The 25,087-nt window shown below is 48.7% G+C and overlaps 3 protein-coding genes across 4 annotated transcripts; 2 read left to right on the top strand and 1 right to left on the bottom strand.

Moving 5' to 3' along the window:
- Positions 1–78: 78 nt before the first annotated feature.
- ZSWIM3 (zinc finger SWIM-type containing 3) lies at positions 79–17,977 on the top strand. Its single transcript, XM_047770998.1, has 2 exons — positions 79–436; positions 15,549–17,977. Exons 1-2 carry the CDS (start codon positions 282–284, stop codon positions 17,488–17,490), a joined length of 2,097 nt encoding a protein of 698 aa, XP_047626954.1. The 5' UTR covers positions 79–281; the 3' UTR covers positions 17,491–17,977.
- A 1,094-nt stretch (positions 17,978–19,071) lies between these two features.
- On the top strand, positions 19,072–21,987 carry ZSWIM1 (zinc finger SWIM-type containing 1). Of its 2 annotated transcripts, XM_047770997.1 has the most exons (3): positions 19,309–19,323; positions 20,175–20,191; positions 20,274–21,987. In XM_047770997.1, the coding sequence occupies exon 3, from the start codon at positions 20,420–20,422 to the stop codon at positions 21,788–21,790; it is 1,371 nt and encodes a 456-aa protein (XP_047626953.1). In that variant the 5' UTR covers positions 19,309–19,323; positions 20,175–20,191; positions 20,274–20,419; the 3' UTR covers positions 21,791–21,987. The 2 variants fall into 2 exon arrangements, with proteins under 2 accessions (XP_047626952.1, XP_047626953.1); XM_047770996.1 differs by lacking the exon at positions 20,175–20,191 and having other exon boundaries at positions 19,072–19,323.
- A 1,178-nt stretch (positions 21,988–23,165) lies between these two features.
- SPATA25 (spermatogenesis associated 25) lies at positions 23,166–25,062 on the bottom strand. The gene is made up of 2 exons (XM_047770995.1): positions 24,207–25,062; positions 23,166–23,814 (listed from the first exon to the last, which is right to left on the bottom strand). Exons 1-2 carry the CDS (start codon positions 24,259–24,261, stop codon positions 23,186–23,188), a joined length of 684 nt encoding a protein of 227 aa, XP_047626951.1. The 5' UTR covers positions 24,262–25,062; the 3' UTR covers positions 23,166–23,185.
- Positions 25,063–25,087: the final 25 nt, after the last annotated feature.

Below are 25,087 nucleotides of genomic sequence, written 5' to 3'. Positions count from 1 at the left end.
GAGGCTGGTGCTGATTGGATGTGTCAGTGATGGGGCGGAGCCCCGGGAATGGATAATAAGGGCTGAGTGTCATTTCCCTTCTGTCAGTAGCAGAGACGCCCCCCAGCGCACCCAGGTCCTCCCGAGCTGAGGGCTTCTCCTGAGCTCCGTAACAGGCCACCCGACCCGGGCCGACCCTTAAGGCCTCCTGGGCCCACTCCAGTCTGTAGAAACCTCACAGTGTGACCTCTGACCCCTGTGGATCTTGGGGCCAGCCCCTGTTGTGGGCTGAGGGGGTGGCCATGGAGCTAGGCAGCTGCTTCAAGACCTACGAGGACTTCAAGGAGTGCTTCAGCGCCTACAAAAAGGAGAACAGGTGCTCCTTCATTCTCAGGGACTGCGTCTCCGTCCGCTTCCACAACCTCAACCATGGCACCTCCATCCGCGAGGACATCCTGTAAGGGCGGGGCAGGAGGGTGGGGAGGAGGCCGGATGGTCCTCTGGAGGGCGGCTTGGAGGAGGGAGTGCAGCTGGGCCCCTGTCTCTGAGCATTCCACAGGCACTCATTGAGCACCTGCTGTGTGCCTGGTGAAAAGTGCTAAACCTTCACAGGCGTAACTCTTGCCCACTTCACCTTCACTCACTCCTTCATGCACAGCTTTTCTGGAATTCATAGTGACGGCAGTTTGTCCCATTTTTCAAGCACCTGCCGTATCCCAGACACAAAGTATGGCTTTCACAAATGGATAAAAACGCCGTGGCCAGAGTTTTCTTCATCAGTCTTCTCTTTACAAAGCAGTAATACTGATCAATTGTTGGTTCGTTTGTTTGTTCGTTCATTCATCATTCATTCATTGATTCATTCATTCTGTAAATGGTTCTTGAGCTCCTGAGGTTTAAAAATCGTGTTTTTCAAACACTTTCCCATGGTCCAAGCAGCATTCTCTGTTTGGTATCCGTGTTACCCTGCAGAGCTGTACTGAAAATTATAGGCAAAGGTTATTTTTCTCATTTGGCAGATAAGAAAACAGACTTGGAGGCTAAGCTAATGGTTGAACACTCAATTGCCTTCAGGACTCAGGTGAAACAGCCTAGTGTAAGAAAGTTTAACTTTTAATTTAACCATAAGAAAAACAATGAGGGAAGAACAACCAAAACCAGGTCTTTGTGCTAGGGAGAACAGACGTGTGAATTGGGCAAAATGGAGCACAGGCCCTGTTTGATCAACTTCAGCTGATGGTTGCCATGTGAAAATGAGCCATTGTTCCTAGATTTAGGGCAAATGGAGTCAGAAATCCAGGCTTTCCGTGAGTTTGTCCACTTTTTAAAAATTGAAAATTCAAATCTGAACACACCCTATGTGGGCCAACTCTGAGAATCAAACTATATCTGAGTTTGAGACTTCTGGGTTGAGACATTTGGTCAAAGTTCCCTATGTAGGGAGCAGGCTGTGTTTTTTCCCCCAGTCTGAGGTCCAGGGTTCTGCTCGTACAGACAATGTAGAGGAGCCAGTAACGAAACCTGCCGTCAAAGAGCTTGAGATGGCACAGCGATTCGGGTAACCTGACTGGTATGTGATAAACGCTTTAAAAGCAGTGTGCAGAGGAAGAAGTGACAAGTGCCTGGGAAGAGGGGAACGGCTTCACACTGGAAGTAATGGTTTCTGCTGGGCTGTGGATGAATGCAAAGGGCTAGTGTAGAAGTCGAATGGTTAGTTACCGAGTAACACAGGAGGATCACTTGACCAGAAGGAGCTGTGGAGCAAAGGCACAAATAGGTGAAAGAAGTAGCATGTCTGAGATAGTGTGGCATGCCATGCTTACAGGAGATCATGTCACTTGCATGTTACCTAAATGATCTTTAGAGAGTTCCCTGGTAGCTCATCAGGTAGAGGATCCAGTGTTGTCACTACTGTGGCTCAAGTTTGCTCCCTAGCCCAGGAACTTCTGCATGGTGCAGGTGTGGCCAAAAGGAAAAAGAAAAAAAAAAAAAGTCTTTGGGTACCATTGTGAAGTGTTTGGACTTTAATTTATGCTGGTAGCATCTTCTAAGCAGTGAAAGAATCAAAAAATGCCCTGCTCTCAAGCTGCTTGCACTCTAAGCCAGATAGAGTATAGGAGCCTCCTGCTGCCCTCAAGTTTAAGTCCAGGACTATATTAACCTGGCTTGCCAGATCATCTGACCTTTCTGACCTCTGACCCTTCTGACCTCTCCATCTTGCACTGTGTGCTCCATCCACACTGGGTCTACACCACATTCAGCCCCCCTCCCAAACTGCAGCTTCCTGGTCCTGCACTTAACCATATCTACTAGTTAGAATAATCTTGCCCATCCACTTATCTTAGCTCACTTTTCCTCAAAATGTCAGGTATTTTATTTTATTTTATTATTTTTTTTATTTTTTGTCTTTTGCCTTTTTCTAGGGCCGCTCCCACAGCATATGGAGGTTCCCAGGCTAGGGATCTAATCGGAGCTATAGCCACCGGCCTACACCACAGCCACAGCAACGTGGGATCCGAGCTGCGTCTGCAACCTACACCACAGGTCACTTGGCAACACTGGATCCTTAACCCACTGAGCAAAGCCGGGGATCGAACCCGCAACCTCATGGTTCCTAGTTGGATTCGCTAACCACTGCGCCACAATGGGAACTCCTCAGGTATTTTATATACGATCCTCTCATCACCATATATCCTGAACTACAATTTACTTAACGTTTTTCTTTAAATTGTTGTAATATTCAAAGAAACTTCCACATGCCATTGGTGTGGCAAACAAAACAAAAAAAGCCTCGATGCCTATGTACACACAGGGTATGTTTGTTTAGGCTCAGAGTATCTCAGGAAAGTAACAGCAGTTGTCTCTCACACAGTGGAAAGGACACTGACCTTTTTATGTAATTTTTTAAATTTCAAAAAAATTAAATTACTATATATTAGCCACTCAAAAAAATTCATTTTTTAAGAGAGTTCTCATCGTGGCTCAGTGGTTAGCGAATCCGATTAGGAACCATGAGGTTGCAGGTTTGATCCCTGGCCTTGGTCAGTGGGTTAAGGATCTGGCATTGCCGTGAGCTATGGTGTGGGTTGCAGACGTGGCTCAGATCTGGTGTGGCTGTGGCTGTGGTGTATGCTGGCGGCTACAGTTCTGATTAGACCCCTGGCCTGGGAACCTCCATGTGCCGCAGGGAGTGGCCCTAGAAAAAGGCACAAAAACAAAAAAGAAATTCATTTTTTAAAATTATTCAGGAGTTCCCCTTGTGGCTCAGTGGTAATGAACCTGACTAGGATCCATGAAGATAGGAGTTCGATCCCTGTCCTCACTCAGTGGGTTAAGGATCCAGCATTGCCATGAGCTGTGGTGTAGGTCACAGATGCAGCTCCGATCCTGTGTTGCTGTGGCTGTGGTATAGACCAGCAGCTGTAGCTCTGATTCAGCCCCCAGCCTGGGATTTTCCATATGCTGCAGTTGTGGCCATAAAAAGAAAAGTTAAAATCAAGTAAAATTGTTCAACCTGCAAAAACAAAATAAAACTAATCCCAAATTCTAACCTGTTAGCTGAGTCCCTCCAATTCTCTTTCCCACTGCTCCATGTGGAAGTTCCAGGGCCAGGGATCAAACCTGCACCACAGCAGTGACAACACCTGGTCCCTTAGCCGCTAGGCCTCCAGGGTACTCTGGTACCTTGGTACAGATGTCCCTGGTACATCTTTTTTTTTTTTTTTTTTTAGGGCATATGGAAGTTCCCAGGCTAGGGGTTGATTCAGAGTTGCAGCTGGAGCCTACACCACAGCCACAGCAGTGCCGGATCCAAGCCTCATCCTCAACCTACACCACAGCTTGCAGCAATGCCGGATCCTTAACCTACTGAAGGAGGCCAGGGATCGAAGCTGCATCTTCATGGATACCAGTTGGGTTCATTACCGCTGAGCCACAGCAGTAACTCCCCGCTTACATCTTTTTTTTTTTTTTTAGCACAAGTGGCTGCATATTTTTTATACATATCATTTTGTACCTTTTCTTATTTATATACTTTGGAACTTATTCCATGTTACTTAGTCCATTGTATGGACCCTTTAATTCATTTTGGCAACTGTTAACTGAAAACATAATCCTTGCTAGTGTCTGGAGACAGTGTTGAAAAAGATAAGTTGAGTCCCTGCTCTCTTGGAGCTGCCCCTCCGGTCAGGAAGACAAATACTAAACTCTAGTCACAGAAATAATGATTTCTTTAAAACAGTAGTAAGAACTCCAACAGAAAAGTCTAGGTGCTGGGGGGGCGGAGAATGACAGGGAAACAGTCTGGTGGGTAGAAGGGAGGAATTGGCTGGTTTGTAATACCAGTGCAGTCTCTCTCTTAGGAAAAAACAGCTGGGAGTTCCGTTGTGGCCCAGCGGTAACTAACCCAACTAGTATCCATGAGGACACAGGTTCGATCCCCGGCCTTGCTCAATAGGTTAAGGATCAAGCGTTGCTGTGGCCCTGGTGTAGGCTGACAGCTGCAGCTCTGATTGGACCCCTAGCCTGGGAGCTTTATATGCCACGAGTGTGTGCGGCCCTAAAAAAAAAAAAAAAATTCCTTGGCGCTAGTTTACAAAGCCCATTCACCCTCACTCTCTGACTTGGCCCTCTGAATCTCCTTGTCAGAAGTCAGTTTTGTTATTCCCATTAAATGAGTTAATACATATAAAGTTTACCACAGGGCCTAGTACATGGAAAATATTAAGTATCACTGCTATTATAATAATACTATTGTGCAGATGGGGAAACAGCCAGGAGAAGTTGAATGTTAAGAGAACTGCTAGTTCAGTTCCCGAGTTGCTGTGGCTGTGTATGCTGGCAGCAACAGCTCCAATTAGACCCCTGGCCTGGGAACCTCCATGTGCTGTGGATGCAGCCCTAGGAAGACCACAAAAAAAAGAGAGAGAAAGAACTGCTAGTTCTACCTGTCCCTGTCTGCTGTACATGAAGCTTCCATGTTTCATTATGTAACTCTTTGTTGTTGTTTTGGTTTTTTTGCTTTTTAAGGCTGCACCTGCAGCATATGGAGGTTCCCAGGCTAGAGGTCGAATCAGAGCTGCAACTGCTGGTCTACACCACAGCTCATGGCAACACTGGATCCAAGCTGCATCTGTGACCTACACCGCAGCTCATGGCAACATCAGATACTTAATCCCCTGAGTGAGGCCAGGGATCGAACCTGCATCCTCATGGATCCTAGTTGGGTTCATTAATGGCTGAGCCACGAAGGGAACTCTCTTTAAGGCTGTTTCACCCCGGACCCCAAGTTCCAGGTGCTTGAGCTAAAGGGAGGAGAGAGATCAGAGACAGTAAAGGGGAGCCAGGAGCAGGGCCTGAGCTAGTCAGGACTTGGAAGCACAAGATAGCTTGTTACAAAAAAGCACCCTCACCCCCAAAAATCACCTGGGGGGAGTCAGGGAAGTCTGCAGACTTTTGGTACAGTTACAGCCAAGGAAAATGGGCAGAAAGGAGGGGGCAAGTAGGAGCAGGGAATGGGGTAAGATTTCAAGGCACTCCAAGAAAGAGATTAGGTGTTAGAACTGAAGATCAGACCCAGCCTGTTTATTGCCAGAGCTTTTAACTGCCCTACTTAACCACTGAGTCGTAGCAGCTTTCCAGTATTTATTCATTCAACAAGCTTCTGGTTAAGAGGTGAACATTATTATGGAGTTCACTGGTGGCCTAGCGAGTTAAGGATCCATGGTTGTCACTGATGTGGTACGAGTTCGATCCCTGGCGGGGGAGCTTACATACGTTGCGGGCGCAGCCAAAAAAATAAAAAGTAAACATGTTTATCCCCAAGCATTGAGCTGGGCTTAAAAAATGAGTGAACTGTGGTCTCTACCCTTGTGGACAATCCTGTGCTGAGCTAATTGGCCAGGAAGTGAATTCTGAGCAGCTCAAGCCTTTAGCCCAGACAGGATGACCGCTTGTTGGGAAGTTATAAAGGATGCCCTTGGATGGTGGGTTGGATCCCGGCTCTGTGCAGAGCACACTGCCTTGGGCTTTTTGAGTTATGTATGGATGTGTGGGATGAGCATTGCTCCAGTGGGGCTGGAGCAGGGGGTGGGGAAGTGTTTTCAGGAGCTCGTTTAGCAGCCCACAGTGTTTCCTGCAACCAGATATGCATCCTCCTGTTGGTCAGGCGAGATGATTTGAATATTGAGTATTTGTGTTAATATCTACATTTAAAGATCCTTGGTAAAGTGAGCTGGTTTGAAGGAAACCATTTGAAAATACTGATGCAAATGTTATAGGAATGGCTGTGGCTGATGTAAAGGTTTGCAACTCCTTGAAGCTCAGGGAAAAGCTGGAGTATCAGTTACACCTGAGAGCTCTGAAGTCAGAAAGACAGGCTTTAAGGCAAGACTTTTAAACTCTGTGACATAGTTTCTTCTTAGGTAAAAGGAGGGTGTGGTGAAGATTAAATGAAGTACATGTGTTAGAAACCAGAGGGGAAGAAGGAGGCAGAAACTGGAGCAATGAGATCTCAAGCAGGTTTATCCACCAACAGAGTGACAGGGAGGCTGAGCAGAGGGAACTCATGCTTCCCACCTTTTAGGGAGCCAATAGTTACAGAGAGAAAGGGGTAGTTTCTATTTTTAGCATATTCTATTTTGAGCACAGGTTTGTGATAGAGGAAGAAACAGGGAAGATAAAGTTATGTTGTTACGATTTAACAGTTTCTCCAGGTATTTTTGTCTTGAAGCTTTGTGTTTCATTTTGTCCAGTTACCACCTAACAACATGGAGTAGCTGAAGCATAGCGGTCAGTCTCACCTGATGGAAAGTGTCAGAGAAATGTGTGGTAGGCATTAGTACTAAATAACCAAAAGCCCATATCAACTGGGAGATTCTGTGATTTTTATGCCCAGTTTCCCATCCCATATTTTTATATCTAACTGGTGTGTTTTTCTTTTTTTTTTTTTTTTGTCTTTTTAGGGCTGCACTGGCAGCAGATGGAAATTCCCAGGCTAGGGGTTGAATCAGAGCTGCAGCTGCCAGCCTACACCACAGCCACAGCAACTCCGGATCAGAGCCCCGTCTGTGACCTACACCACAGCTCACAGCAATGCCAGATCCTTAACCCACTGAGTGAGGCAAGGGATCTCGAACCTGTGTCCTCGTGGATCCTAGTCTGGTTCATTACCTCTGAGCCACAACAGGAACTCCTGTTTTTTCTTTTTGTTATATCTTGGTGGGGAGTGACTGATAGTCTTCAAACAGTCAGTGAAGTATTCTGAAGTCTCCATTGCTGTTCAGTTTAATAGCTGCCGTTTTTTGAACACTTCTTGCAAGACATTCCAGACACATTCCAGACACTTTACACCCATTGTTTGATTTAATCCTCATCACACCCTTTGAACTAAGCCCTTGTTATCTGAGTTTTCCTTTTCCATGTATCCATAGTGACCAAACTGTAGGAAGGCAAAAATCTTGCTAACAAACTAGCTACCTTTAAAGTTAGCCACTACTGGGAGTTCCCATCGCAGCTCAGTGGTTAATGAACCTGACTAGTAACCATGAGGTTGTGGGTTTGATCCCTGGCCTCCTCAGTGGGTTGAGGATCTGGTGTTGCTGTGGCTGTGGTATATAGGTCATAGACATGGCTCAGATCAGGTCGGCAACTACAGCTCCTATGTGACCCCCTAGCCTGGGAACCTCCATGTGCCACAGGTTCAGCCCTCAAAAAAGAGACAAACAAATAAAAATAAAGGTAGTCACTACTGGGAGTTCCCACTGTGGCACAGTGGGTTAATGATCCCGTTTGTCTCTCTGGAGACACTGGCTCTATCCCTGGCCCAGCACAGTGGGTTAAAGACCCGGCATTGCTGCAGCTGTGGATTCAGTCCCTGGCCTGGGAACTTCCATATGATGTGGGCGAGGCTGAAAAAGAAATAAAAAAATTTTTAATAAAAATAAAAGTAGTCACTACTTAGTCATTCCTTCCTGCTTATCCCCACCAGTTCCATCAACATCTTTGGTAGTTAGTTTCTGGCTGATGAACAGGTGTGGTAAACATTGATCATATAATGCAAATAAAACTGTGGGAGTTCCCTGGTGGCTTGGTGGGTTAAGGACCTGGTGTTGCCTCTGCTGTGGCTTGGGTAGTTGCTGTAGCGTGGATTGGATCCCTGGCCTGGGAACTTCTGCATGGTTGCAGATTGAAATTGTACGTGTTCCAAGAGCACTAGGACTTGGTGAAGTCCCTGAAAGTAATGATAGAGAAATCCTTACATCATCTCAGCCTTATGCCAGCTGACAAATGAAGAAGGGAAATCAACAAGGATGATATGATACAAACTTGAAAAGCAAAGGATTTGCATAGCAAAAAATTAAATTAGGCCCTTGGGATTAAAGTCCAGGAATATTTTGGTAAAATTGACCTTTACTGTATCATAAAAATGAGACAGGAAATCAAGTATCAAGAGTGTTTGGAGACAATATACCAGAAAAAAAAAAGTTGACAATTTAAGTCCTTCTTTGATTAGCCTAAGAATTGGCAGGTAGCTGCCATCATAACTTACATTTTGAAAGTTCTGATGTGGTGCTGTGGATTAAAGATCCGGTGTTGCCACAGTTGTGTCACAAGTTCGATCCCTGGCCCAGGAACTTTCACATGCCACAGTTGCAGCCCAAAAAAACCTCTTAAATTTTGTTTAATAATTTTAGTCTCTTTTTTTTTTTTTTTTTGACAGTAGCATGCGGCTGCTTGATGTGGGATCTCAGTTCTCAGACCAGGGATTGAACCCAGGCCACAGTGGTGTAAGTGCCAAGTCCTAACACCTAGACCACCAGGGAACTCCCTTAGTCTCTCTCTCTTTTTTTTTTTTTTTTTAAGGGCCACACCTGTGGCATATGGTGGTTCCCAGGCTAGAGGTCAAATTGGAGCTGCAGCTGCTGGCCTATACCACAGCCACAGCAACACAGGATCCAAGCCATGTGGCCTACACCACAGCTAATGGCAATACTGGATCATTATCCCACTGAGCGAGGCCAGGGATCAAACCAGCATCCTCATGGATACCAGTCGGATTCGTTTGCACTGCGCCACGGTGGAAACTCCCCTTAGTCTCATTTTTTAAGATCCATTCAAATCTTATTTCTTACTATTTCCTATGAAATGTGGTTTCTGGAGACATTTTTGGCTGTAACAAACTGAAAACCCAGACTCAAAATGCCTTCTGGAGTTCCCGTTGTGGCTCAGTGGTTAAGAACCAACTAGTACCCATGAAGATTCGGGTTCAATCCCCAGCCTCACTCAGTGGGTTAAGGATCTGGCATTGCTTTGAGCTGTGGTGTAGATTGCAGATGTGGCTCAGATCTGGCATTGCTGTGGCTGTGGCATAGGCCTGTAACTAAAGCTCTGATTCAACCCACAGGCTAGGAACTTACACATGCCATGGGTGCAGCCCTAAAAAGAAAAAAAAATGCCTTATTCTTAGCCCAGAGAAGGTGATTATTTCAGCATCCCAGGCTTTCCCCTTATTTCTACTCTGCCATCCTCAACTCTAAGCTGTGCCCTCAGATGGCTCGCCACATGGCACAAATGTAGGCATCACATCCAGAAGAAACAGCCTGCCTTGGTTTCCTGCAGATTTCCTCTCATGTTTCTTTGTGCAGAATTGGGCTGGTATCCATGGCCATTGCTAATGAGGTTACCATAATTGGCTTAGATTAGCTCTGAAGCACTTGGCTCTTTTGGGGAAAAATGGCACCCTGAGTAAAATAGCCTTCGGTTAGGAAGGAAGAGGGGGCTTAAGGGGTGTTGTATCGGCTACCAACAGGTCCTGCCACAGCCATTTTTTTTTTTTTTAATTGAAGAATAGGGAGTTCCAGCTGTGGCTCAGTGCTAATGAACCTGACTAGGATCCGTGAGGATGCTGGTTCAATCCCTGGCCTCGTTCAGTGGGTTAACGATCTGACATTGCTGTGGCTGTGGTGTAGGCTGGTAGCTGCAGCTCCAGTTCAACCCCTAGCCTGGGAACGTCCATATGCCACAGGTGCAGCCCTGAAAAGCAAAAAATAAAATAAATTGAAGAATAGGTGATATACAATATTATGTAAGTTCCAGTTCATAATTTTTAAAGGTTTTACTCCATTTATACTTATAAAATATTGGCTATATTCCCCATGTTGTACTGTCTATCCTTGTAGCTCATTTTATATATACCCTACCTCTATATTGCCGCTCCCCCTGCACTTCCCATTGTAACCACTAGTTTGTTCTCCATAGCTGAATTGGTTTCTTTTTAATTTTATTCACTAGTTGCATTTTTTCATGTAAGGGGATATTATACAGTATTTATCTTTCTCTGTCTGCTACATCCTTTTTAAATGAATTGACTTTTAGTGGTACTGATTTTTCTTAAATCAGCTACTGATTATTCATAGAGCAGGTACTCTTGTTATTTCTATATTTATAGGTAAGGAATTAGAGGGCTGAGAGGAAGTAAAGTGACTTGTCCCAGTTCACAAAGCTGAGTGGTAAAGCTGGAATTTAAACTCAGATCTTCAAGGCTCCAGAGTCTTGTTCCTAACTCAGGTTATGTTGTCTAAAATGGCTTTACTCCGCCATTTTAGACAACATAACCTCCGCCATGAAAAATTCTGTTCATTGCTCAAGGTGCAATTTGCATACAACAAGGACACAAACCTTATGTGAAATTAATAAAAAGCTTTAGGTCTCTTCTAATCCCCACAGACAGGGAGAATCACTCTTCATTCACTTATAAGTATATTGCTTGTACCTCTATTTAACCACTCTATCCCTTTCTTTCTGTCTGTCTTTCTATCTTTTTAGGGCTGCACTCATGGCATATGAAAGTCCCCAGGCTTGGGGTCCAGTCGGAGCTGTAGCTGCCAGCCTATGCTACAGCCACAGAGACGCCAAATCCAAGCCATATCTGCGACCTACACCATAGCTCAGAGCAATGCCAAATCCTTAACCCAGTGAGCAAGGTCAGGGATTGAATCCGCGTCATCATGGATACTAGCTGAGTTCATTACCACTGAACCAAGATGGGAACTCCAATTTTTTTTTTAATTGAAGTAAAGTTGATCATTAACTTAATTTTGACTTTACTGGCCACCCATGTAATAGTCTATGCTCACCAGTCTCTGAGAAACTGATTTGTCGCTTTAGCCTTCTGAGCAACTAACATAGTGAGCATAGTGTTTGGTACATAGTAGGATTTAGTACATGTTTGAAATTAAACAAAGGACTGGGGGAATTCAGCAGGTTTGGAACCCAACTAGTATCCATGAGGACGTGTGTTCAATTCCTGGTCTCGCTCAGTGGGTTAAGGATCTGGCATTGCTGTGAGCTGTGGCGTAGGTCATAGATGCAGCTCAGATCTGGTGACCCCTAGCCTGGGAACTTCCATATGCTGCAGGTGTAGCCCTAAAAAAAGCTAAAAAATTTTAAAAAGAAGTACAGATTAAAATTACTACAGTAATGGAGTTCCCATGTGGTGCAGCAGGTTAAGGATCAGGCGTTTTCACTGCAGTGGCTTGGGTTGCTGCTGTGGCACAGGTTTGATCCCTGGCCCAGGAACTTCCGCATGCTGAGAGTTTGGGGGCTTCCTTCACCAAAAAAAAAAATCCAAAAAATTACTATAGCACTCAAAGAATTCTTACAAAAGATTTGTGCATTTTCACTGTATGTAAGTTATATCTCAATATAAAAGATTAAAGGAAGCAGGAAAAAAATAACAGAGGCTTCAATCTTGTACCTGTTAAGTTGGAATGCATGATGCCAACAAGGACAGTTTGTTTAGAGATTTTTTTTTCTTTTTTTTTTGAGTTCTCTGGGTAGGGCCTGAGAATGCAAATCCTAAAATCTTGAATGCCTTAAATGAACACAAAATGGATTGCCATTAAATGCCTCTGTGAGACTGACTAAGGCTAGGAACTTCGCAAATGATTAAATCCACTAAATAAAAACAAAACAGTATAATACCAGGATTTTTAAGACCTGTTACCAGAGTTCTAAAGCCAGTTCTGAGGACTTCCAGCTAGCAGGATGCTGCCTTAGCCCTCTTAAGTCCTAAACTGCTACCAGCAGCTGAGAAGTCTCTGCCTTTCGGAGACTAGCCCTGTAACCTGACCCAGCTGAAGGTCTGCAGACTTCTGGGCTCTCCCAGGGGGTCCGGACCCTGCCTTCCCCAGTCCTGTCCTCAGCACGTGGCCTCCAGGAGCGCCAGCCCAGCTCCCTCACGCGGGCGCAGCTTTCCCCTTCGCCACACTGCTTGTGGAAAGATCTTTAAGGAAGTTATTGGACCTGAAAAATCAAAGTGTTGAGGGCCAAGTCAAGGATGACAAGAAGGAGAATTCAGAGAAAGGAGAAATCATTTGAAAGAAAACAGGAGCATATGGTTAACTGCAGCCAAGCAAGCTTAGTTCAAATCTCCGCTTCTCCAGTTTTAGCCGGAGGATGCAATCCCAGACTCTTGAGAACTTCTTTAAGCTTGTTTCCCCATCTGTAAAATGTGGAAGACAGAACCCTTAATGTAAAACAATGCGTGTAAGGGGCTTACTGTGGCCTGGCATATAATAATCCTGAATACATGTCATAGCAGTAGGAAAGGATTTAAAAGACTTAAAATATTGGATATAGACATGAGAAGGAGGAATTAAAAAGATTGCCAATGCCTCCACCCTGAGGACTTCAGTCATTAAGAACCAGGAAAGGCAGAAAGATTTATGTTTGGCACTCATCAGTATTTTTTTTTTTTTTTGGACTAGGTTAACAATAGGCATCATGAGCACATAATGTTAATATAATTCAGTGAGCTATGCTAGGATATTGAGCCAGCAGAGGGTAGGGTCCAATCTGAGGGCTCTGGGAAGGCAACCTGGGAGAGGTGGTGGTCACAGAGAGTCCTGAAGGCTGAGGAAGCTCTGGGATAAGATCAGGTGGGAAGGGCATTCCAGACAGACGGCGTAAGCAAAGGCAGAGAGATGAGACACAGCAGTGGACACAGGCAGCCGTAGACAGTTTGTCTTTCTAGGGTGCAATGAACAAGATGGCAGGGGCAGTGGAAAATAATGTGGGCGAATTAGGCAGAGGCTCCCCCTCACTGGCCTCACCTTAGTACCTGGCTGCTCCCTGAGCTAGCAGTGAGGTTGCCACCCCGGCCCTGTGCACACAGCAGGTGCAGGCATTTTCAGCCTCAGGCCCCTCCACCCTGTTATTTCAGGCCTGACGTCCTATTTTTCCTAAGCTTGCCCCACAGGATGAGCAGACAGGACCAGCTGGATTAGAGTGTTTGGAAGGGGGTTGGTGAGATGCCCAGGCTGTGTCGTGTCATTTCAGGGGCTGAGAGAATTTTCCCCTTCCCTCTCCTTTGGGTTGGGACACTCCCTATGACCCGTCCCTCCCAGCTGTGGTCCCTGAGTCATTCATTGATCCAGCACATCTTTGATGAGCATCTGCTGAAGGAGTAGCATTTGTGTTAGGGAGTTGCTGTTGTGGCGCAGTGGAGACAAATCCGACTATAATCCATGAGGACGCCAGTTCAGTCCCTGGCCTCAATCAGCGGGTTAGAAATCCGGGATTGCCGTGAGCTCTGGTGAGGGTAGCAGATGCAGCTCAGATCCTACCTTGCCATGGCTGTGGAGGAGGCCGGCAGCTGTAGCTCCAATTTGACCCCTAGCCTGGGAACTTCCATATGCCATGAGTGCAGCCCTAAAGAGCGAAAAAACAAAACAGAAAACAAAACCCAAAATATAATAGCAATAGCATTTGTGTTAAGTGCTCAGAATACTCTTGCCATTTGCAGACAGCCCCTTTCCAATTGGAAGGGCACTACATGAATGCCGAAGAGAAGGGCACGAGGCCCAGGGGCTATGATAACAGGAGATGACTTTTATTTAGAATGAATGAAAGACTGAACCCGGCTCTGGGCTAAATATTATGTCTGTGGCTTATTTAATTCTCATAACAACCCTAATTAGTTTCATTTTATGACGAGGAAACTGCACACAGAGAGGTGAAGTAACTTGCTCAAGGTCAAACAGCTTCTGGGTGGTGGAACCTGGATTCAAATGCAGAGTCAGCTTCTAGCATCCCCACTGTTTACTACTACTACTACCCAGAAATTCTGCTAAGTCTTTTATTTATTTATTTATTTATTTATTTATTTATTTATTTATTTTTGTCTTTTTTAGCGCCGTACCTGAGGCATATGGAGGTTCCCAGGCTAGGGGTCGAATCAGAGCTGTAGCCACGGGCCTACATCACAGCCACAGCAACGAGGGATCCGAGCCACATCTGCGATCTACACAGCTCACAGCAACGCCAGATCCTTTACTCATTGAGAGGCCAGGGATTGAACTTGTGTCCTCATGGATACCAGTCAGATTCGTTTCTGCTGAGCCACGAAGTCGGAACTCCTAAGCCTTTTATTTTAAATAAATGCAATGAATCCCAAGTAAGGAGCTGTTCTTGTGGCTTGAGGACATCCTCAAAGGAGAAGGTGGGACCTGACTGGGCCTCGACGCATGGCTTGAATGATGATAGGAAGGGGAAAGAGCAGATACTCAATTTAATTACCGTCCTCTTTTGACCACACTTTCAGCCTAGAATGGCAAAGCTGGCCAGATCCCAAAGATCATCTCTCCCAGGCCTTCTCACTCTATTAGGATGTGGACATCTTTCTTTAAATGAAAGATAACCAAGGCTTTTCTTAGAGAGGAAGCCCAGGCACACCCTGACCCCCGAGGGCCTCTTTTATCTTTCCTGCTGGAAGAAGGCTGCACAAGAGGCAGTGGCTCCTTAAAGGCAGTAATGAAGTGAGTAACCAGCTCTGCAGCTACTTCTTAGCCATTTTTTCCCCTTGTATCTTTGTCTCAGATTGAACCATTGACAACTACAGATGCGAAAGTGAAGTTAAATAAAAGGAACTGGGGCTTCAAATTGCTGGAGATGAAAATGAAGTGTGTTTTAGGAGTTCCCACTGGGAGTTCTCATTGTGGCTCAGCGGTAAACGAACCTGACTAGGATCCAGGAGGATGTGGGTTCAATCCCTGGCCTCCCTCGGTGGCATTGCCATGAGCCGTGGTGTAGGCGCGGCTGAGGCTATGGTGTAGGCCAGTGGCCGTAGCTCTGATTTGACCCCTAGCCTGGGAACTTCCATATGCTGTAGGTGCGGCCCTAAAAAAGAAAAAAAAAAAAAAAAGGAGTTGCCACTGTGGTACAGTGGGCTAATGATCCAGCTTATCTCTGTGGAGCACCAGTTCAATCCCCTGTATAGTGGGTTAAGGATCCAGCATTGCTGCAGCTGTGGGGAATTTGATCCCTGGCCTGGGCACATCCATATGCTGCAGGTGCAGCCAAAAAAAGGAAAAAAAAGTGTTTTAGTTTCATGGAGTCTTAAAGTCCTGAATACTTTAGGACTGGAGATTGAACATAAACCTTTCCTACATCCTGTACCGCACTGTGGCATCCAGGAAACATATCAGTTACTCTGAGTCTCTGCAGGGCCTGTCTTATAAGAGAAAGGGGTTGGTCAGCACCTTTTTCATTGTCACCTCTGCCTTCCCTAGGTATGTGCAGGTGAAATTTGTCTGTATTCGGACTCAGTCAAACAGCAGGAAGAGAACAGCAGAGGCGGACATGTGCCCGGCATACTTGCTCCTGCAGTACAATGAGAAGCTGGATAGACTATGTGTCAGTGAACTCAACACACGGCATATACACGTTAACTCCAAGACCACGGGTCCTAAAGGAGCTGCCACTGGCAAATCTCAGAAGACAGCATGCCAGCAGAAACCCCAGCCTGCACAGCCTGCCATCAAAACAGACCTTGGCACGGCTGAGAAGTCCCCGGTTGAACCATCGTTTTGCTCAGATAAGGTCCAAGCACCCTCAGAGCCAGAGCAGGAGGGCCTCACTCCTTCTGACCTGGCCAAGATAGCCAAAGTGATGAGAAACTTTCTTAAGGTGGATGTGGGTTCCATGGCCTCCTTCAGTGTGGGCAGCAGCCAAGACCTGGACCGGCTCAGCTTCCAGAGCAGCAAAATGAGCGACCTGTTCATCCGCTTCCCAGAGAACCTCTTGCTGCACCGGGTGGAAAATGCCCAGGGCCACATCCTCTATGCTTTCTTGGTGGAGAGCAAGGAACGAGAGGGGCGAGTGGTGCACTTTGCCGTGCTCAAGGCCGAGACAGCCACCTCCGTGGCCAAGATGCTGAGCATCTTCACAGAGTTCAACTCCGATTGGCCCAAGGTCAAGGTGGTCTTCGTGGACCCGTCCTTCCCTCATCGGGCCATCCTGCAGGAGATCTTCCCTGCTGCCCGCATCCTCCTGTCCATCTACCACACCACCCGCCTCTTGGAGAAGAAGTTGCATCGTAGTTCAGCAGATCCGTCCTTTAAAAGGCTCATGAAGGAAGCCCTGCGGGAGGCTGTGTTTGTCACTTCTGAGGCCAGCCTGCAAAATCTCTGCCACATGTCCCAAGCCCTGCTCGACGAGCAGCTCTTCAGCTTCCTGCAGGCCCACTGGTTCTCCTGTGAACTGCTGTGGTACATGCACGTCAGGAAGGGCCTGCACGCCTGTAACACCTACATGGACAGCCTGGATGTCGTCACCAGCAAGGTGTCAAGCCTCTTCCGGGAACAGCAGTCCTTGCTGGACTGCATCCTCCGCTTCGTGGATTACATAGACTTCTTTAATACCAAAGGCTTGAAGAACTTGCCCACCGCTCCCCCCAAGTTAAAGAGAGCCCGGTCAGCAAACATGGCCCCAAAGTCCAAGAAGGCATTCGGAACCTGCTGGGGGAGCCTGTCCAGGCTCCCCGGGCAAGAGGCAAAGCTAGAGCCACAGCAGGTACAGGTGCCGCAGCAGCAGCCCCAGGGGCAGCCCTCCCATGGTGGCATGCTAGACTCCTTACGCCAGAGTGGCTCCGATCTGGCCTACAAGCTGTGCCACAATGAGTGGGCGGTGGTGCAGAACTCCACACATCTGGTGGACGTGGCTGGCTCCTCTGTGGATGTGCAGCTGCTAGAGGACTCCCACCAGGTGAGCAAAGACGGCTGCAGCTGCAGCTGCTCCTTTCAGCAGTGGTACCACCTGCCGTGCCGGCACATTTTGGCCCTGCTGCACACCAGCCAGAAGCCCGTGGGCGAAACCATGGTGTGCCGCCGGTGGCAGAAGAGGTACCAGCACCTCCTCGGACCCAGCGGGGAGCTCCAGGACCCTTTCGTGATCCCAAACACAGGCCAGCCTGGGAAGCAAGGACGGAACAACATGATTCAGGACCTAAGCAGGGAGCTAGCAAACCTGCTGATGCAGAGCGAGGGGCCAGAGCTGGAAGAGCGCTGTTCCACCCTGCGAAAGATTGTGGACATCTGGGCGGCCCCCTGCCAGGTGTCTGAGCCCAGTCAGCAGCCGGGGGACTTCAAGGATGTGGGTCGCCTCCCTTTCCTCTGGGGAAAGCAGGAGGAAGGGGAGGGACTCACTCCTGCTGGAGTCACCATTCACAACTGAAGCATTTGCACTGGTGCACTGGGCCACAAACCCCTCTCCTTGGAAATCTGAGAGCTCAAAGCTGGCAGGACATGCTAGGGGTCAGTGTTTTAACCAATGTCTTCCTAGGTAGGGTTAGACATTGTTACAAGAGGAAGAAAAGGAGCCCCATTGTGTGACAGTCCTTTGAATCTTCCCCTTTTCTGCCCTCCCTTTGGCTTTCCTTGGAAGCCTCCTTCATTGTTAAAGGCCAAAGTTATCTCCATGCTGAAAGGTCATTCCTCTTTGTCCCTCAGCCCCTGAGATCAGATCTTATTCACTTTATAGAGATGGAACCCTCTCCCAGCATACGGTGAGATAAAACAGACCTGGTAAAAGGGCCTGATTTCAGGGACAAAGAGAAGGAGGGTGATCCTTGGCTGTTGCTGCTCTTTGCAAAGAATTTGCTATTTGTACCTATTTTTATTCATATTAAAGTTTTTGTTTTGTTTAAATAAAATCAAATAAGCAGAGGAATTGTGTTCTGCTTGAACAGGGAAGGAATCTAATGGGGGTTGTGGAGCCAAATAGAACCTAACCCCTCAAATTAAGTGGTTAGCACTCCACCCCTGACTTCATCCTCTTCCTCCAGCCAAGCCTTCAGCATCAATTTCAGGCTGCCTCATATTCTAGTAGGAAGAAGCCAAAGAGATTGAGAGAGAAGAAACCTGAGTCCAAAGCAGGACTGCTGGCAGCTTGCTGGGATACTGTGGGCAAGTCTCTAATTTTTTTGACCAGTTTCCTCATCTCTAAAAATTAGTGTGTTGGCCTGTTGTAATTCCAGTTGCCCCTTTAGATTCCATGCAGTGTTAAGCAGCAGCGCTTACTTTTGTTGTTGCTAGTTTGTAGTCTTAATCACCTGCTTTCTAAGAGCCATCACCGGGAGGCAAGGTGAAAAGATGGCAAGGCAGTCTTGATTCTTGCACTGGATCACAATGGCCTTAAACAACCACAGCGCTATTCTGGATCTCTCCTGTAAAAACACTGGAGGGGGTTGGGCTGGGCAACACCATTAGTTCAGCTGTCTCAAGGAGCTCTGGATCTCCTCAGTTTCAAAGATTGGGCCCCTTAACTCCTGTTGGAGAGTCAGAATTTGAGACCTGGGCCTCAGTTTCCCCATAAGGCAGAAGACACAATGCAATTACTTAGGCACCCCTTTCTTTTTGGGGGGGCCGAACCCCGGGCATAAGGAAGTTCCCAGGCTAGGGGTCCAATCGGAGCCACAGGCACAGTAACGCAGGATACGAGCCGCGTCTGCGACCCTACACCACAGTTCATGGCAACTCTGGATCCTCAACCCACTGAGCGAGGCCAGCGATATAACCTGCAACCTCATGGTTCCTAGTCAGATTCGCTCAGCTGCGCCACAAGGGGAACTCCGAGGTGCCCATTTCTACCCATCTGGGGTCTTGGAATTTAACCAGAAAAAAAAGAAAAAGCCCATGACACACTACCATTTATTTTCCTTTTTCTTTTTGGCCTCTGAGGGAGTTTCCATAGTAACGCGCCATTGTATAGGTCTTCCCAGACCAGAGGCTCCAGAGTTTTGGCTTCAGGCCTCAGACTCGCCTGGATGCTACTGTCTTCAGGTTTTCATTGGTTGCCTCCAGCCGAGCCCCTCGTAACGCTGGTAACAGCGCCCGCCCACAAGTTGCCAGGCTACGATTGGTCGGCGCGCCAAAGACTGAGAGCGAACGCCTCAGGGCATTGGCCTGAGTCACGGCGAATCTGGCGCCGCGGTTGGTGAACCTAGAGGTCAGTCAGAGTCAGAGGCAGGGTCAAATAGGGAGAAATGGCGACGGAGCCAAGCCGTGGGTGAGTAATTTCTGAGGGGGTGGAGGTGTGAGGCAGCTGGTGACCGCAGTCACCGTGACACAGCTCCCAAAGGGGTGGGAGGTTGGCTTCTCTTCTGGCTCCAGCCAGACTCCGAATAGGAACGTCAGACAACCACATCCTCCCAGCCGGGTTAGAGGTGAGAGGTCAGGACGTATCCCCTCTCTGCCTCGGTGTTTGAACCTCAGGTACAAAGCAGTCAGGTGGAAAGCAGTCAGGATCCTGAGCCAAAGACTCAGCTTCCAGCTACTTACAGAGCAATGGTGGCAACTCACTTAACCTCTGCCTCAGTTTCTCATCTGTAAAATGGGACAGTAACCCATTTTGGCTTGGGGGCTAAGTAAAAGAAATAGTTGAACAAAGTATTGCAGTTAATAGAGGGATCTGCATAGAGGCAGGAGAGGCTCTGAACATTTGTTCAATTCGTTTTATGGTCGAAGGAATTGAGACTCAGAGGGGCCGTTGACTTGCCCAAGATCACACAAGTTTGGGGCAATTGCAGTTCTCCTGTATATACCAGGACCAAATGAAAGAATGGAGGTCAAGAAGTAATTTGGAAATATAAAGTGCTATACAGATATTCAAAATGCTCTTTTTAAGGGGAAAAAAAAAAAAGGCAGCTCCGGCTTTCACACTTGTTTAAATTTCATGGCACCAAATCTTTCCATTGCAGTCTTATCAATTAGGTCTCAGCTCCAAGTCATCCTCTCACCCTCTAGAGAAGGCTTGGCCACAGTGCCCCTCCCTCCTCCAACTTTCTATTACCCCGCCTTCTGCTTTTTGTAAACTTCATTATCTGATATATCCTTGTTTGTTCATTGTGTTTCCCCCAGAACAGCGCTGATACAGAGTAAGCAATGAAACACTGTCTGCATGAATAATTGAAAAGCCAAGCCCTCACTCTCTCCTTAAACCTCTATTCCTCTCCATAGGCCCCTCTTTGGAACAAGATCTGGGTACGTTAGTCCAGCCTCCAGCCTCAACATAGTTGGAGCTTGAGAGGCTGGGAGCCTTCTGTCCAGCAGCCTCAGAGAGAAAATACTGGGACCTTGGCATCTAGACATCTCCCATCCCCCCCATGGCCCTGGCAATGCTGAATGAGCTCCTGATTGAGGACCCAAGCCCACCTCTGCTGTTCTATCAGGTTAGCAAGACTGCCCAGTTTGATACCCTCCACTATCAGAGCTGCTTCATGCAGAGTGTCTTTGCCCACTTTCCTGAGATCTTATTTGTCCACCGGACCTATAACCCAAGGGGCAAGGTGCTATATACTTTCCTGGTGGATGGACCTCGGGTGCAGCTGGAGGATCATCTTACCCGGGCAGTCTACTTCGCCATTCCTGCCAAGGAGGATGCTGAGGGCTTGGCCCACATGTTCCAGGTGTTCAAGAAGTTTAACCCAGCATGGGAGAGAGTCTGTACCATCCTGGTGGATCCCCATTTCCTCCCAGTGCCCACCCTTGCTATGGAGTTCCCCGCAGCTGAGGTCCTGCTCTCCGCCTTCCACATCTGTAAGTTCCTCCAGGGCAAGTTCTACCAGCTGTCCCTAGACCAGCCAGTGGAGAGGGCGCTCCTGAGCTCCCTGCAGAGCACAATGTGCTCGGCCACAGCAGGAAACCTGAGGAAGCTGCATACGCTCCTGAGCACCTGCATCCCACCAGCCCAGCTGCCCGAGCTGCACTCGCACTGGCTGCTCAATGACCGCATCTGGCTGGCCCACCGCTGGAGAAGCACAGCCGAGAGCAGCCGCTACTTCCAGGGCCTGGAGGTCACCACCTGCATCCTCAGCCAGTTCTTTGGCACCACCCCATCTGCGGAAAAAGGCCTGACCGCGCTGCTACGATACATGCAGCACAACTCTGGGGACCAGGCAAGTTTCAGCCTGGGCCTGAGTCCCCAGAGCGATCACACCCCCTCAGACGTCAGCGCCGAAAGCCCCAAAGTGGAGCAGTTGGTAGAAGCCCGTATCCAGCACTCCCTTCATGCCATCTGCACGGGGCCAGCAGCGCAGCTTTGCCTGGGTGAGCTGGCCGTGGTCCAGAAATCCATGCACCTCATTGGCTCTGGCTCAGAAAAGGTGAACATACAGATCCTGGAGGACACCCACAGGGTGCAGCCCCAGCCCCCGGCCAGCTGCAGCTGCTACTTTAACCAGGCCTTTCACCTGCCCTGCCGCCACATCCTTGCCATGCTCAGTGCCCGCCGCCAGGTGCTTCAGCCCGACATGCTGCCAGCTCAGTGGACGGCAGGCTGTGCTGCCAGTCTCAGTGACATCCTGGGCAGCGCGTGGAGTGAGACCCTGGATAAGCACTTGGCCGTGGCCCTCCTCACGGAGGAGGTGGGTCAGCTCCTGCAGCACTGCAGCCAAGAGGAGTTTGAACGGCGGTACAGCACCCTGCGGGAGCTGGCTGACAGCTGGATCGGCCCTTACGAGCAGGTCCAGCTCTGATCCCCTCCGTGCCCAGAGGTGCTCATACACTTTCCCGCTGTTGTACTTCCACGGTCTCTCCTTCCAGGGAAGAAGGACCAAGGCCTTTTATCCCGCTGCAGCCTGCTACCCAAAAAGTGTCTAGTTCCTTAATACAGGAGGCAGCAAACATTTCTTGTATAGGGCCCAAGGATAAATCGTCTAGACTTTGCTGGCCATGTACAGCCTCTGTTGTATATTTCTGGTCCTTTGTTTTTGTTTGCTGGGTTTTCTTTCTTTTTTTCTTTTTTTTTTCAGGACTGCACCCACGGCACATGGAAGTTCCCAGGCTAGGGGTCGAATCAGAGCTACAGCTGCCGCATCTGTGGTCCAGCCAGATGCGGTCTAACTGGAGCTACACAGCCACAGCAACACGGGATCTGAGCTCTGTCTCCGACCTACAACACAGCTCATGGCAATGCCAGATCTGTAACCCACTGAGCAAGGCCAGGAATTGAACCTGCATCCTCACGGATGCTAGTCAGATTCGTTCCTGCCGAGTCACAACGGAAAGCCCCTGTTTTGTTTTGTTTTTTTCTGTAACAACCTTCCCAAAAGGCAAAAACTCTTCTTGGCTCAAGGGCCTTACAAAAACAGGTGACCCCTGCTCCAAGATAAAAGTTAAAAGACACTGGGTAGAGGTCAGGGTTAGGGTTTGGTAACAGCTGCCCCAGTCATGAGATGACATCTGACCCACAGGGGAAGAGTCCCCCAGCCTCGCCACCCCCCACCCCACCCCATCCGGAGGTCATTAAAGTTGAATGTTGCCTATTCTAGCGCTTGTCTAGTTATTTGCCTTATAGAAGGTAGTTTAGGAAAGGCTGCAGAAAGAAGAGACTTTGGAGTCTGACACTACATGCAGGTTTCTTCCCTGCCTGGCTCTGCCTTTTACCAGCTGTGGGACTGCAGGCAAGTGACCTCTCTACACCTCAGTTTGTTTTCCTGCAAAAATGGAGATCCCCCAGCGTTGGTAAGATGAAAGAAGAATGGCCATGTGACGGGCCTGATGCCCAGTGGGTGCTCAAACAAGAGTTCATTTTCCTTCCTTGCCTGTGGTCCCGTCACCTTCCCCGGCAGGCGAGAATCATAGGGCAAGAGGGGGGTTCACAGCGCCTAGTGCTCCGGACAGGGACTTTTGCTCCAGAACCACAGCAGTACAAAAGAGGCCTCCGCGCTCCAAGCAGCGCCCCCTACCTCAGGTAACTTTCACAAGACCTATCTCCTGGCTTCATAGTTTCTGGAAATTCCCAGGGGTCTGGGCCCACAGTGGCTCAAACCACCACCCTATCCCCATCCCTGCCATAGGCACCACCAACCCTGTCTGCCCAAAAACCATTCGGAGAAGCCACCCTCTGTGTCTGGTGCTATTTCATCCAGCTACAAGCAGGAGCCGGGGGGCTGGCCCCTCCTGGATCTCACTAGGGCCTTGGGCCCCAAGGCTGTGTGGCTCTTCACCTGCTGCCACCGTGCCCCCTCCACAGCCCCCTCCGGCTCCGGATGGGCCATCATGAAAGCTTGAGCCGCCCGGATCAGGTCCTCTTCCCTTAGGCCTGGGACGGGCACAGTAGGGATGCCGGCGATCATCATGGCCAGGGTGAGGATGCAGATGTCCGGCTGGGAGCGGGTCTCCCTCCCCCCCACCTCAGAGGGCATCGGCAGAGCACCCGGTGACAGCCCGCACAGCAGCAGGGGCTGGGTCCTGCTGGGGCCGCCCAGATGGGGAGCTCTGCTGGAACAGCCATTCTCCCAGCCCAAGCTCTCCGGCTGCCTCGCCTGGGGGGATTTGTGACAGTATCGGCTGTAGTCCTTCCGCCGCACTGGCTCCCAGCTAACCCCCCCAGGGCAGCCCCTGGCTTCCAGCACTGCCAGGGCCGGGCCCCAGGCCTGGGCAACAGGTGTCACCTGCTCAGCTTTCTGGCTCGGTGGGCCTTGTCCACCAGAGGCCACCAGCACTGGCTCTGCAGGACTATAGAGGCCAAGGGATGAGCCTGGAGAAGCAGCCTCACCTGCAGAGACAGGAGTGGGATGGAGTGTTATTCTCGGTCTCTTTGAGGAGGAGGCCCTGAGGGGCAGGGCACGGGAGCAGAGTGCTGGGAATGGGATACTTCAGAGCAGCCCGAGAGGGCTGTCCAGTGGTTGGACCCCAGGTTTTACTCATATCCACACCCCCAGTCTGTCCCTAATGCAGGTGGGTGATGGAGATGTGCTTGTTGAATGAATGAATGAGCAAGTGGGTAGCTACTGGCAAGGACTTCTGAAATGTTTGGGTTTTTTTCCTGGCTGATTCCCAGACCAGCCCCCGGATGCCCAGCAGAACCTCCACCTCCCCAGAACCAGGAAGCAGGTTCTCAGGGGAAGCTGCAGTACCCCCTCCAGTTCCGGGGCTCCCCCCTCTCACCGTGGCCCGAAGGCAGAAGACCTGGATGAGTTGGTGGAGACGTGAAGTAGGACATGGCTGCCCCAAAGCCCCTGTTTGTGAGGGAACAGTCGTCTGCCTCCTGTCCAACCCTCTCCACCCTTCTAGAATGTCACCTCATAGTCCCTCCCTTTTACACCTGGAACCCACCTCACAGCATTGACATGTTCATTCTAGAACCTGTATGTGACAATGGGTGGGGTTAAAGGAGCACTGGGCCAGGAACTGGACATTCTAGGTTCTGGCCTTTACCTTGGGCAAGTCACCTGGACAGCTCTGTTCCTTGACAATCCTCACCTGTAAGATGGGGGTAACGGTTGCCCTCTGCCTCCCCAGAAGTTACAAGGATCAAAGGAGATGATCATGTGTATGGAAACAAATGATCAGAGATACAAATAAGGGAGTCTGGTGCCCTGTAGTGTGAGAAAAGGAACACTCAGCAGTCATGCATTTGCTGTGTGACCTTGGACAAATGCATTCCCATCTCTGGGCTTCCATTTTGCCTCTGTGAAATAGGAAGTAGTTGGCCTAGGGCACAGATTCTCACATCAGGCTACACATGAGATTATCTTGGAAGCTTTTAGAATTCTGATGCCCAGCCTTATCCCAGACCAATTAATTAAATCAGAATCCCAGAATCAGACCCAATTATAAGTGTTTTTTGAAGTTCCTCAAGTGGTTTGAGGAAATGTGCCAAAGTTGAGACCTCTGTTCTACAAAAATGCTTCTCAGCCCTGGGGAGCTTTTACAAAAACAATGTCTAGTCCTAATCCTTCAGGAAAGCAAATGAGAATGTCTTGGAGATGGGATCAGGGCAGCAGCTTGCTGGGTATCCCAGATAATGAGTACCCAGGCTAGGAACC

This window comes from Phacochoerus africanus, chromosome 3 (assembly GCF_016906955.1).
Source record: "Phacochoerus africanus isolate WHEZ1 chromosome 3, ROS_Pafr_v1, whole genome shotgun sequence".
Taxonomy (NCBI): domain Eukaryota; kingdom Metazoa; phylum Chordata; class Mammalia; order Artiodactyla; family Suidae; genus Phacochoerus; species Phacochoerus africanus.
This window is presented reverse-complemented; position numbering and strand designations above follow the sequence as displayed.

Coding starts and splice junctions, on each gene's coding strand:
- ZSWIM3 (XM_047770998.1), top strand. CDS start 282: ATGGAGCTAGGCAGCTGCTTCAAGACCTACGAGGACTTCAAGGAGTGC. Junction 437..15,548: donor TCCATCCGCGAGGACATCCT/GTAAGGGCGGGG, acceptor TGCCTTCCCTAG/GTATGTGCAGGTGAAATTTG.
- ZSWIM1 (XM_047770996.1), top strand. CDS start 20,420: ATGGCCCTGGCAATGCTGAATGAGCTCCTGATTGAGGACCCAAGCCCA.
- SPATA25 (XM_047770995.1), bottom strand. CDS start 24,261: ATGTCCTACTTCACGTCTCCACCAACTCATCCAGGTCTTCTGCCTTCG. Junction 23,815..24,206: donor TCTTCTGCCTTCGGGCCACG/GTGAGAGGGGGG, acceptor CTGTCTCTGCAG/GTGAGGCTGCTTCTCCAGGC.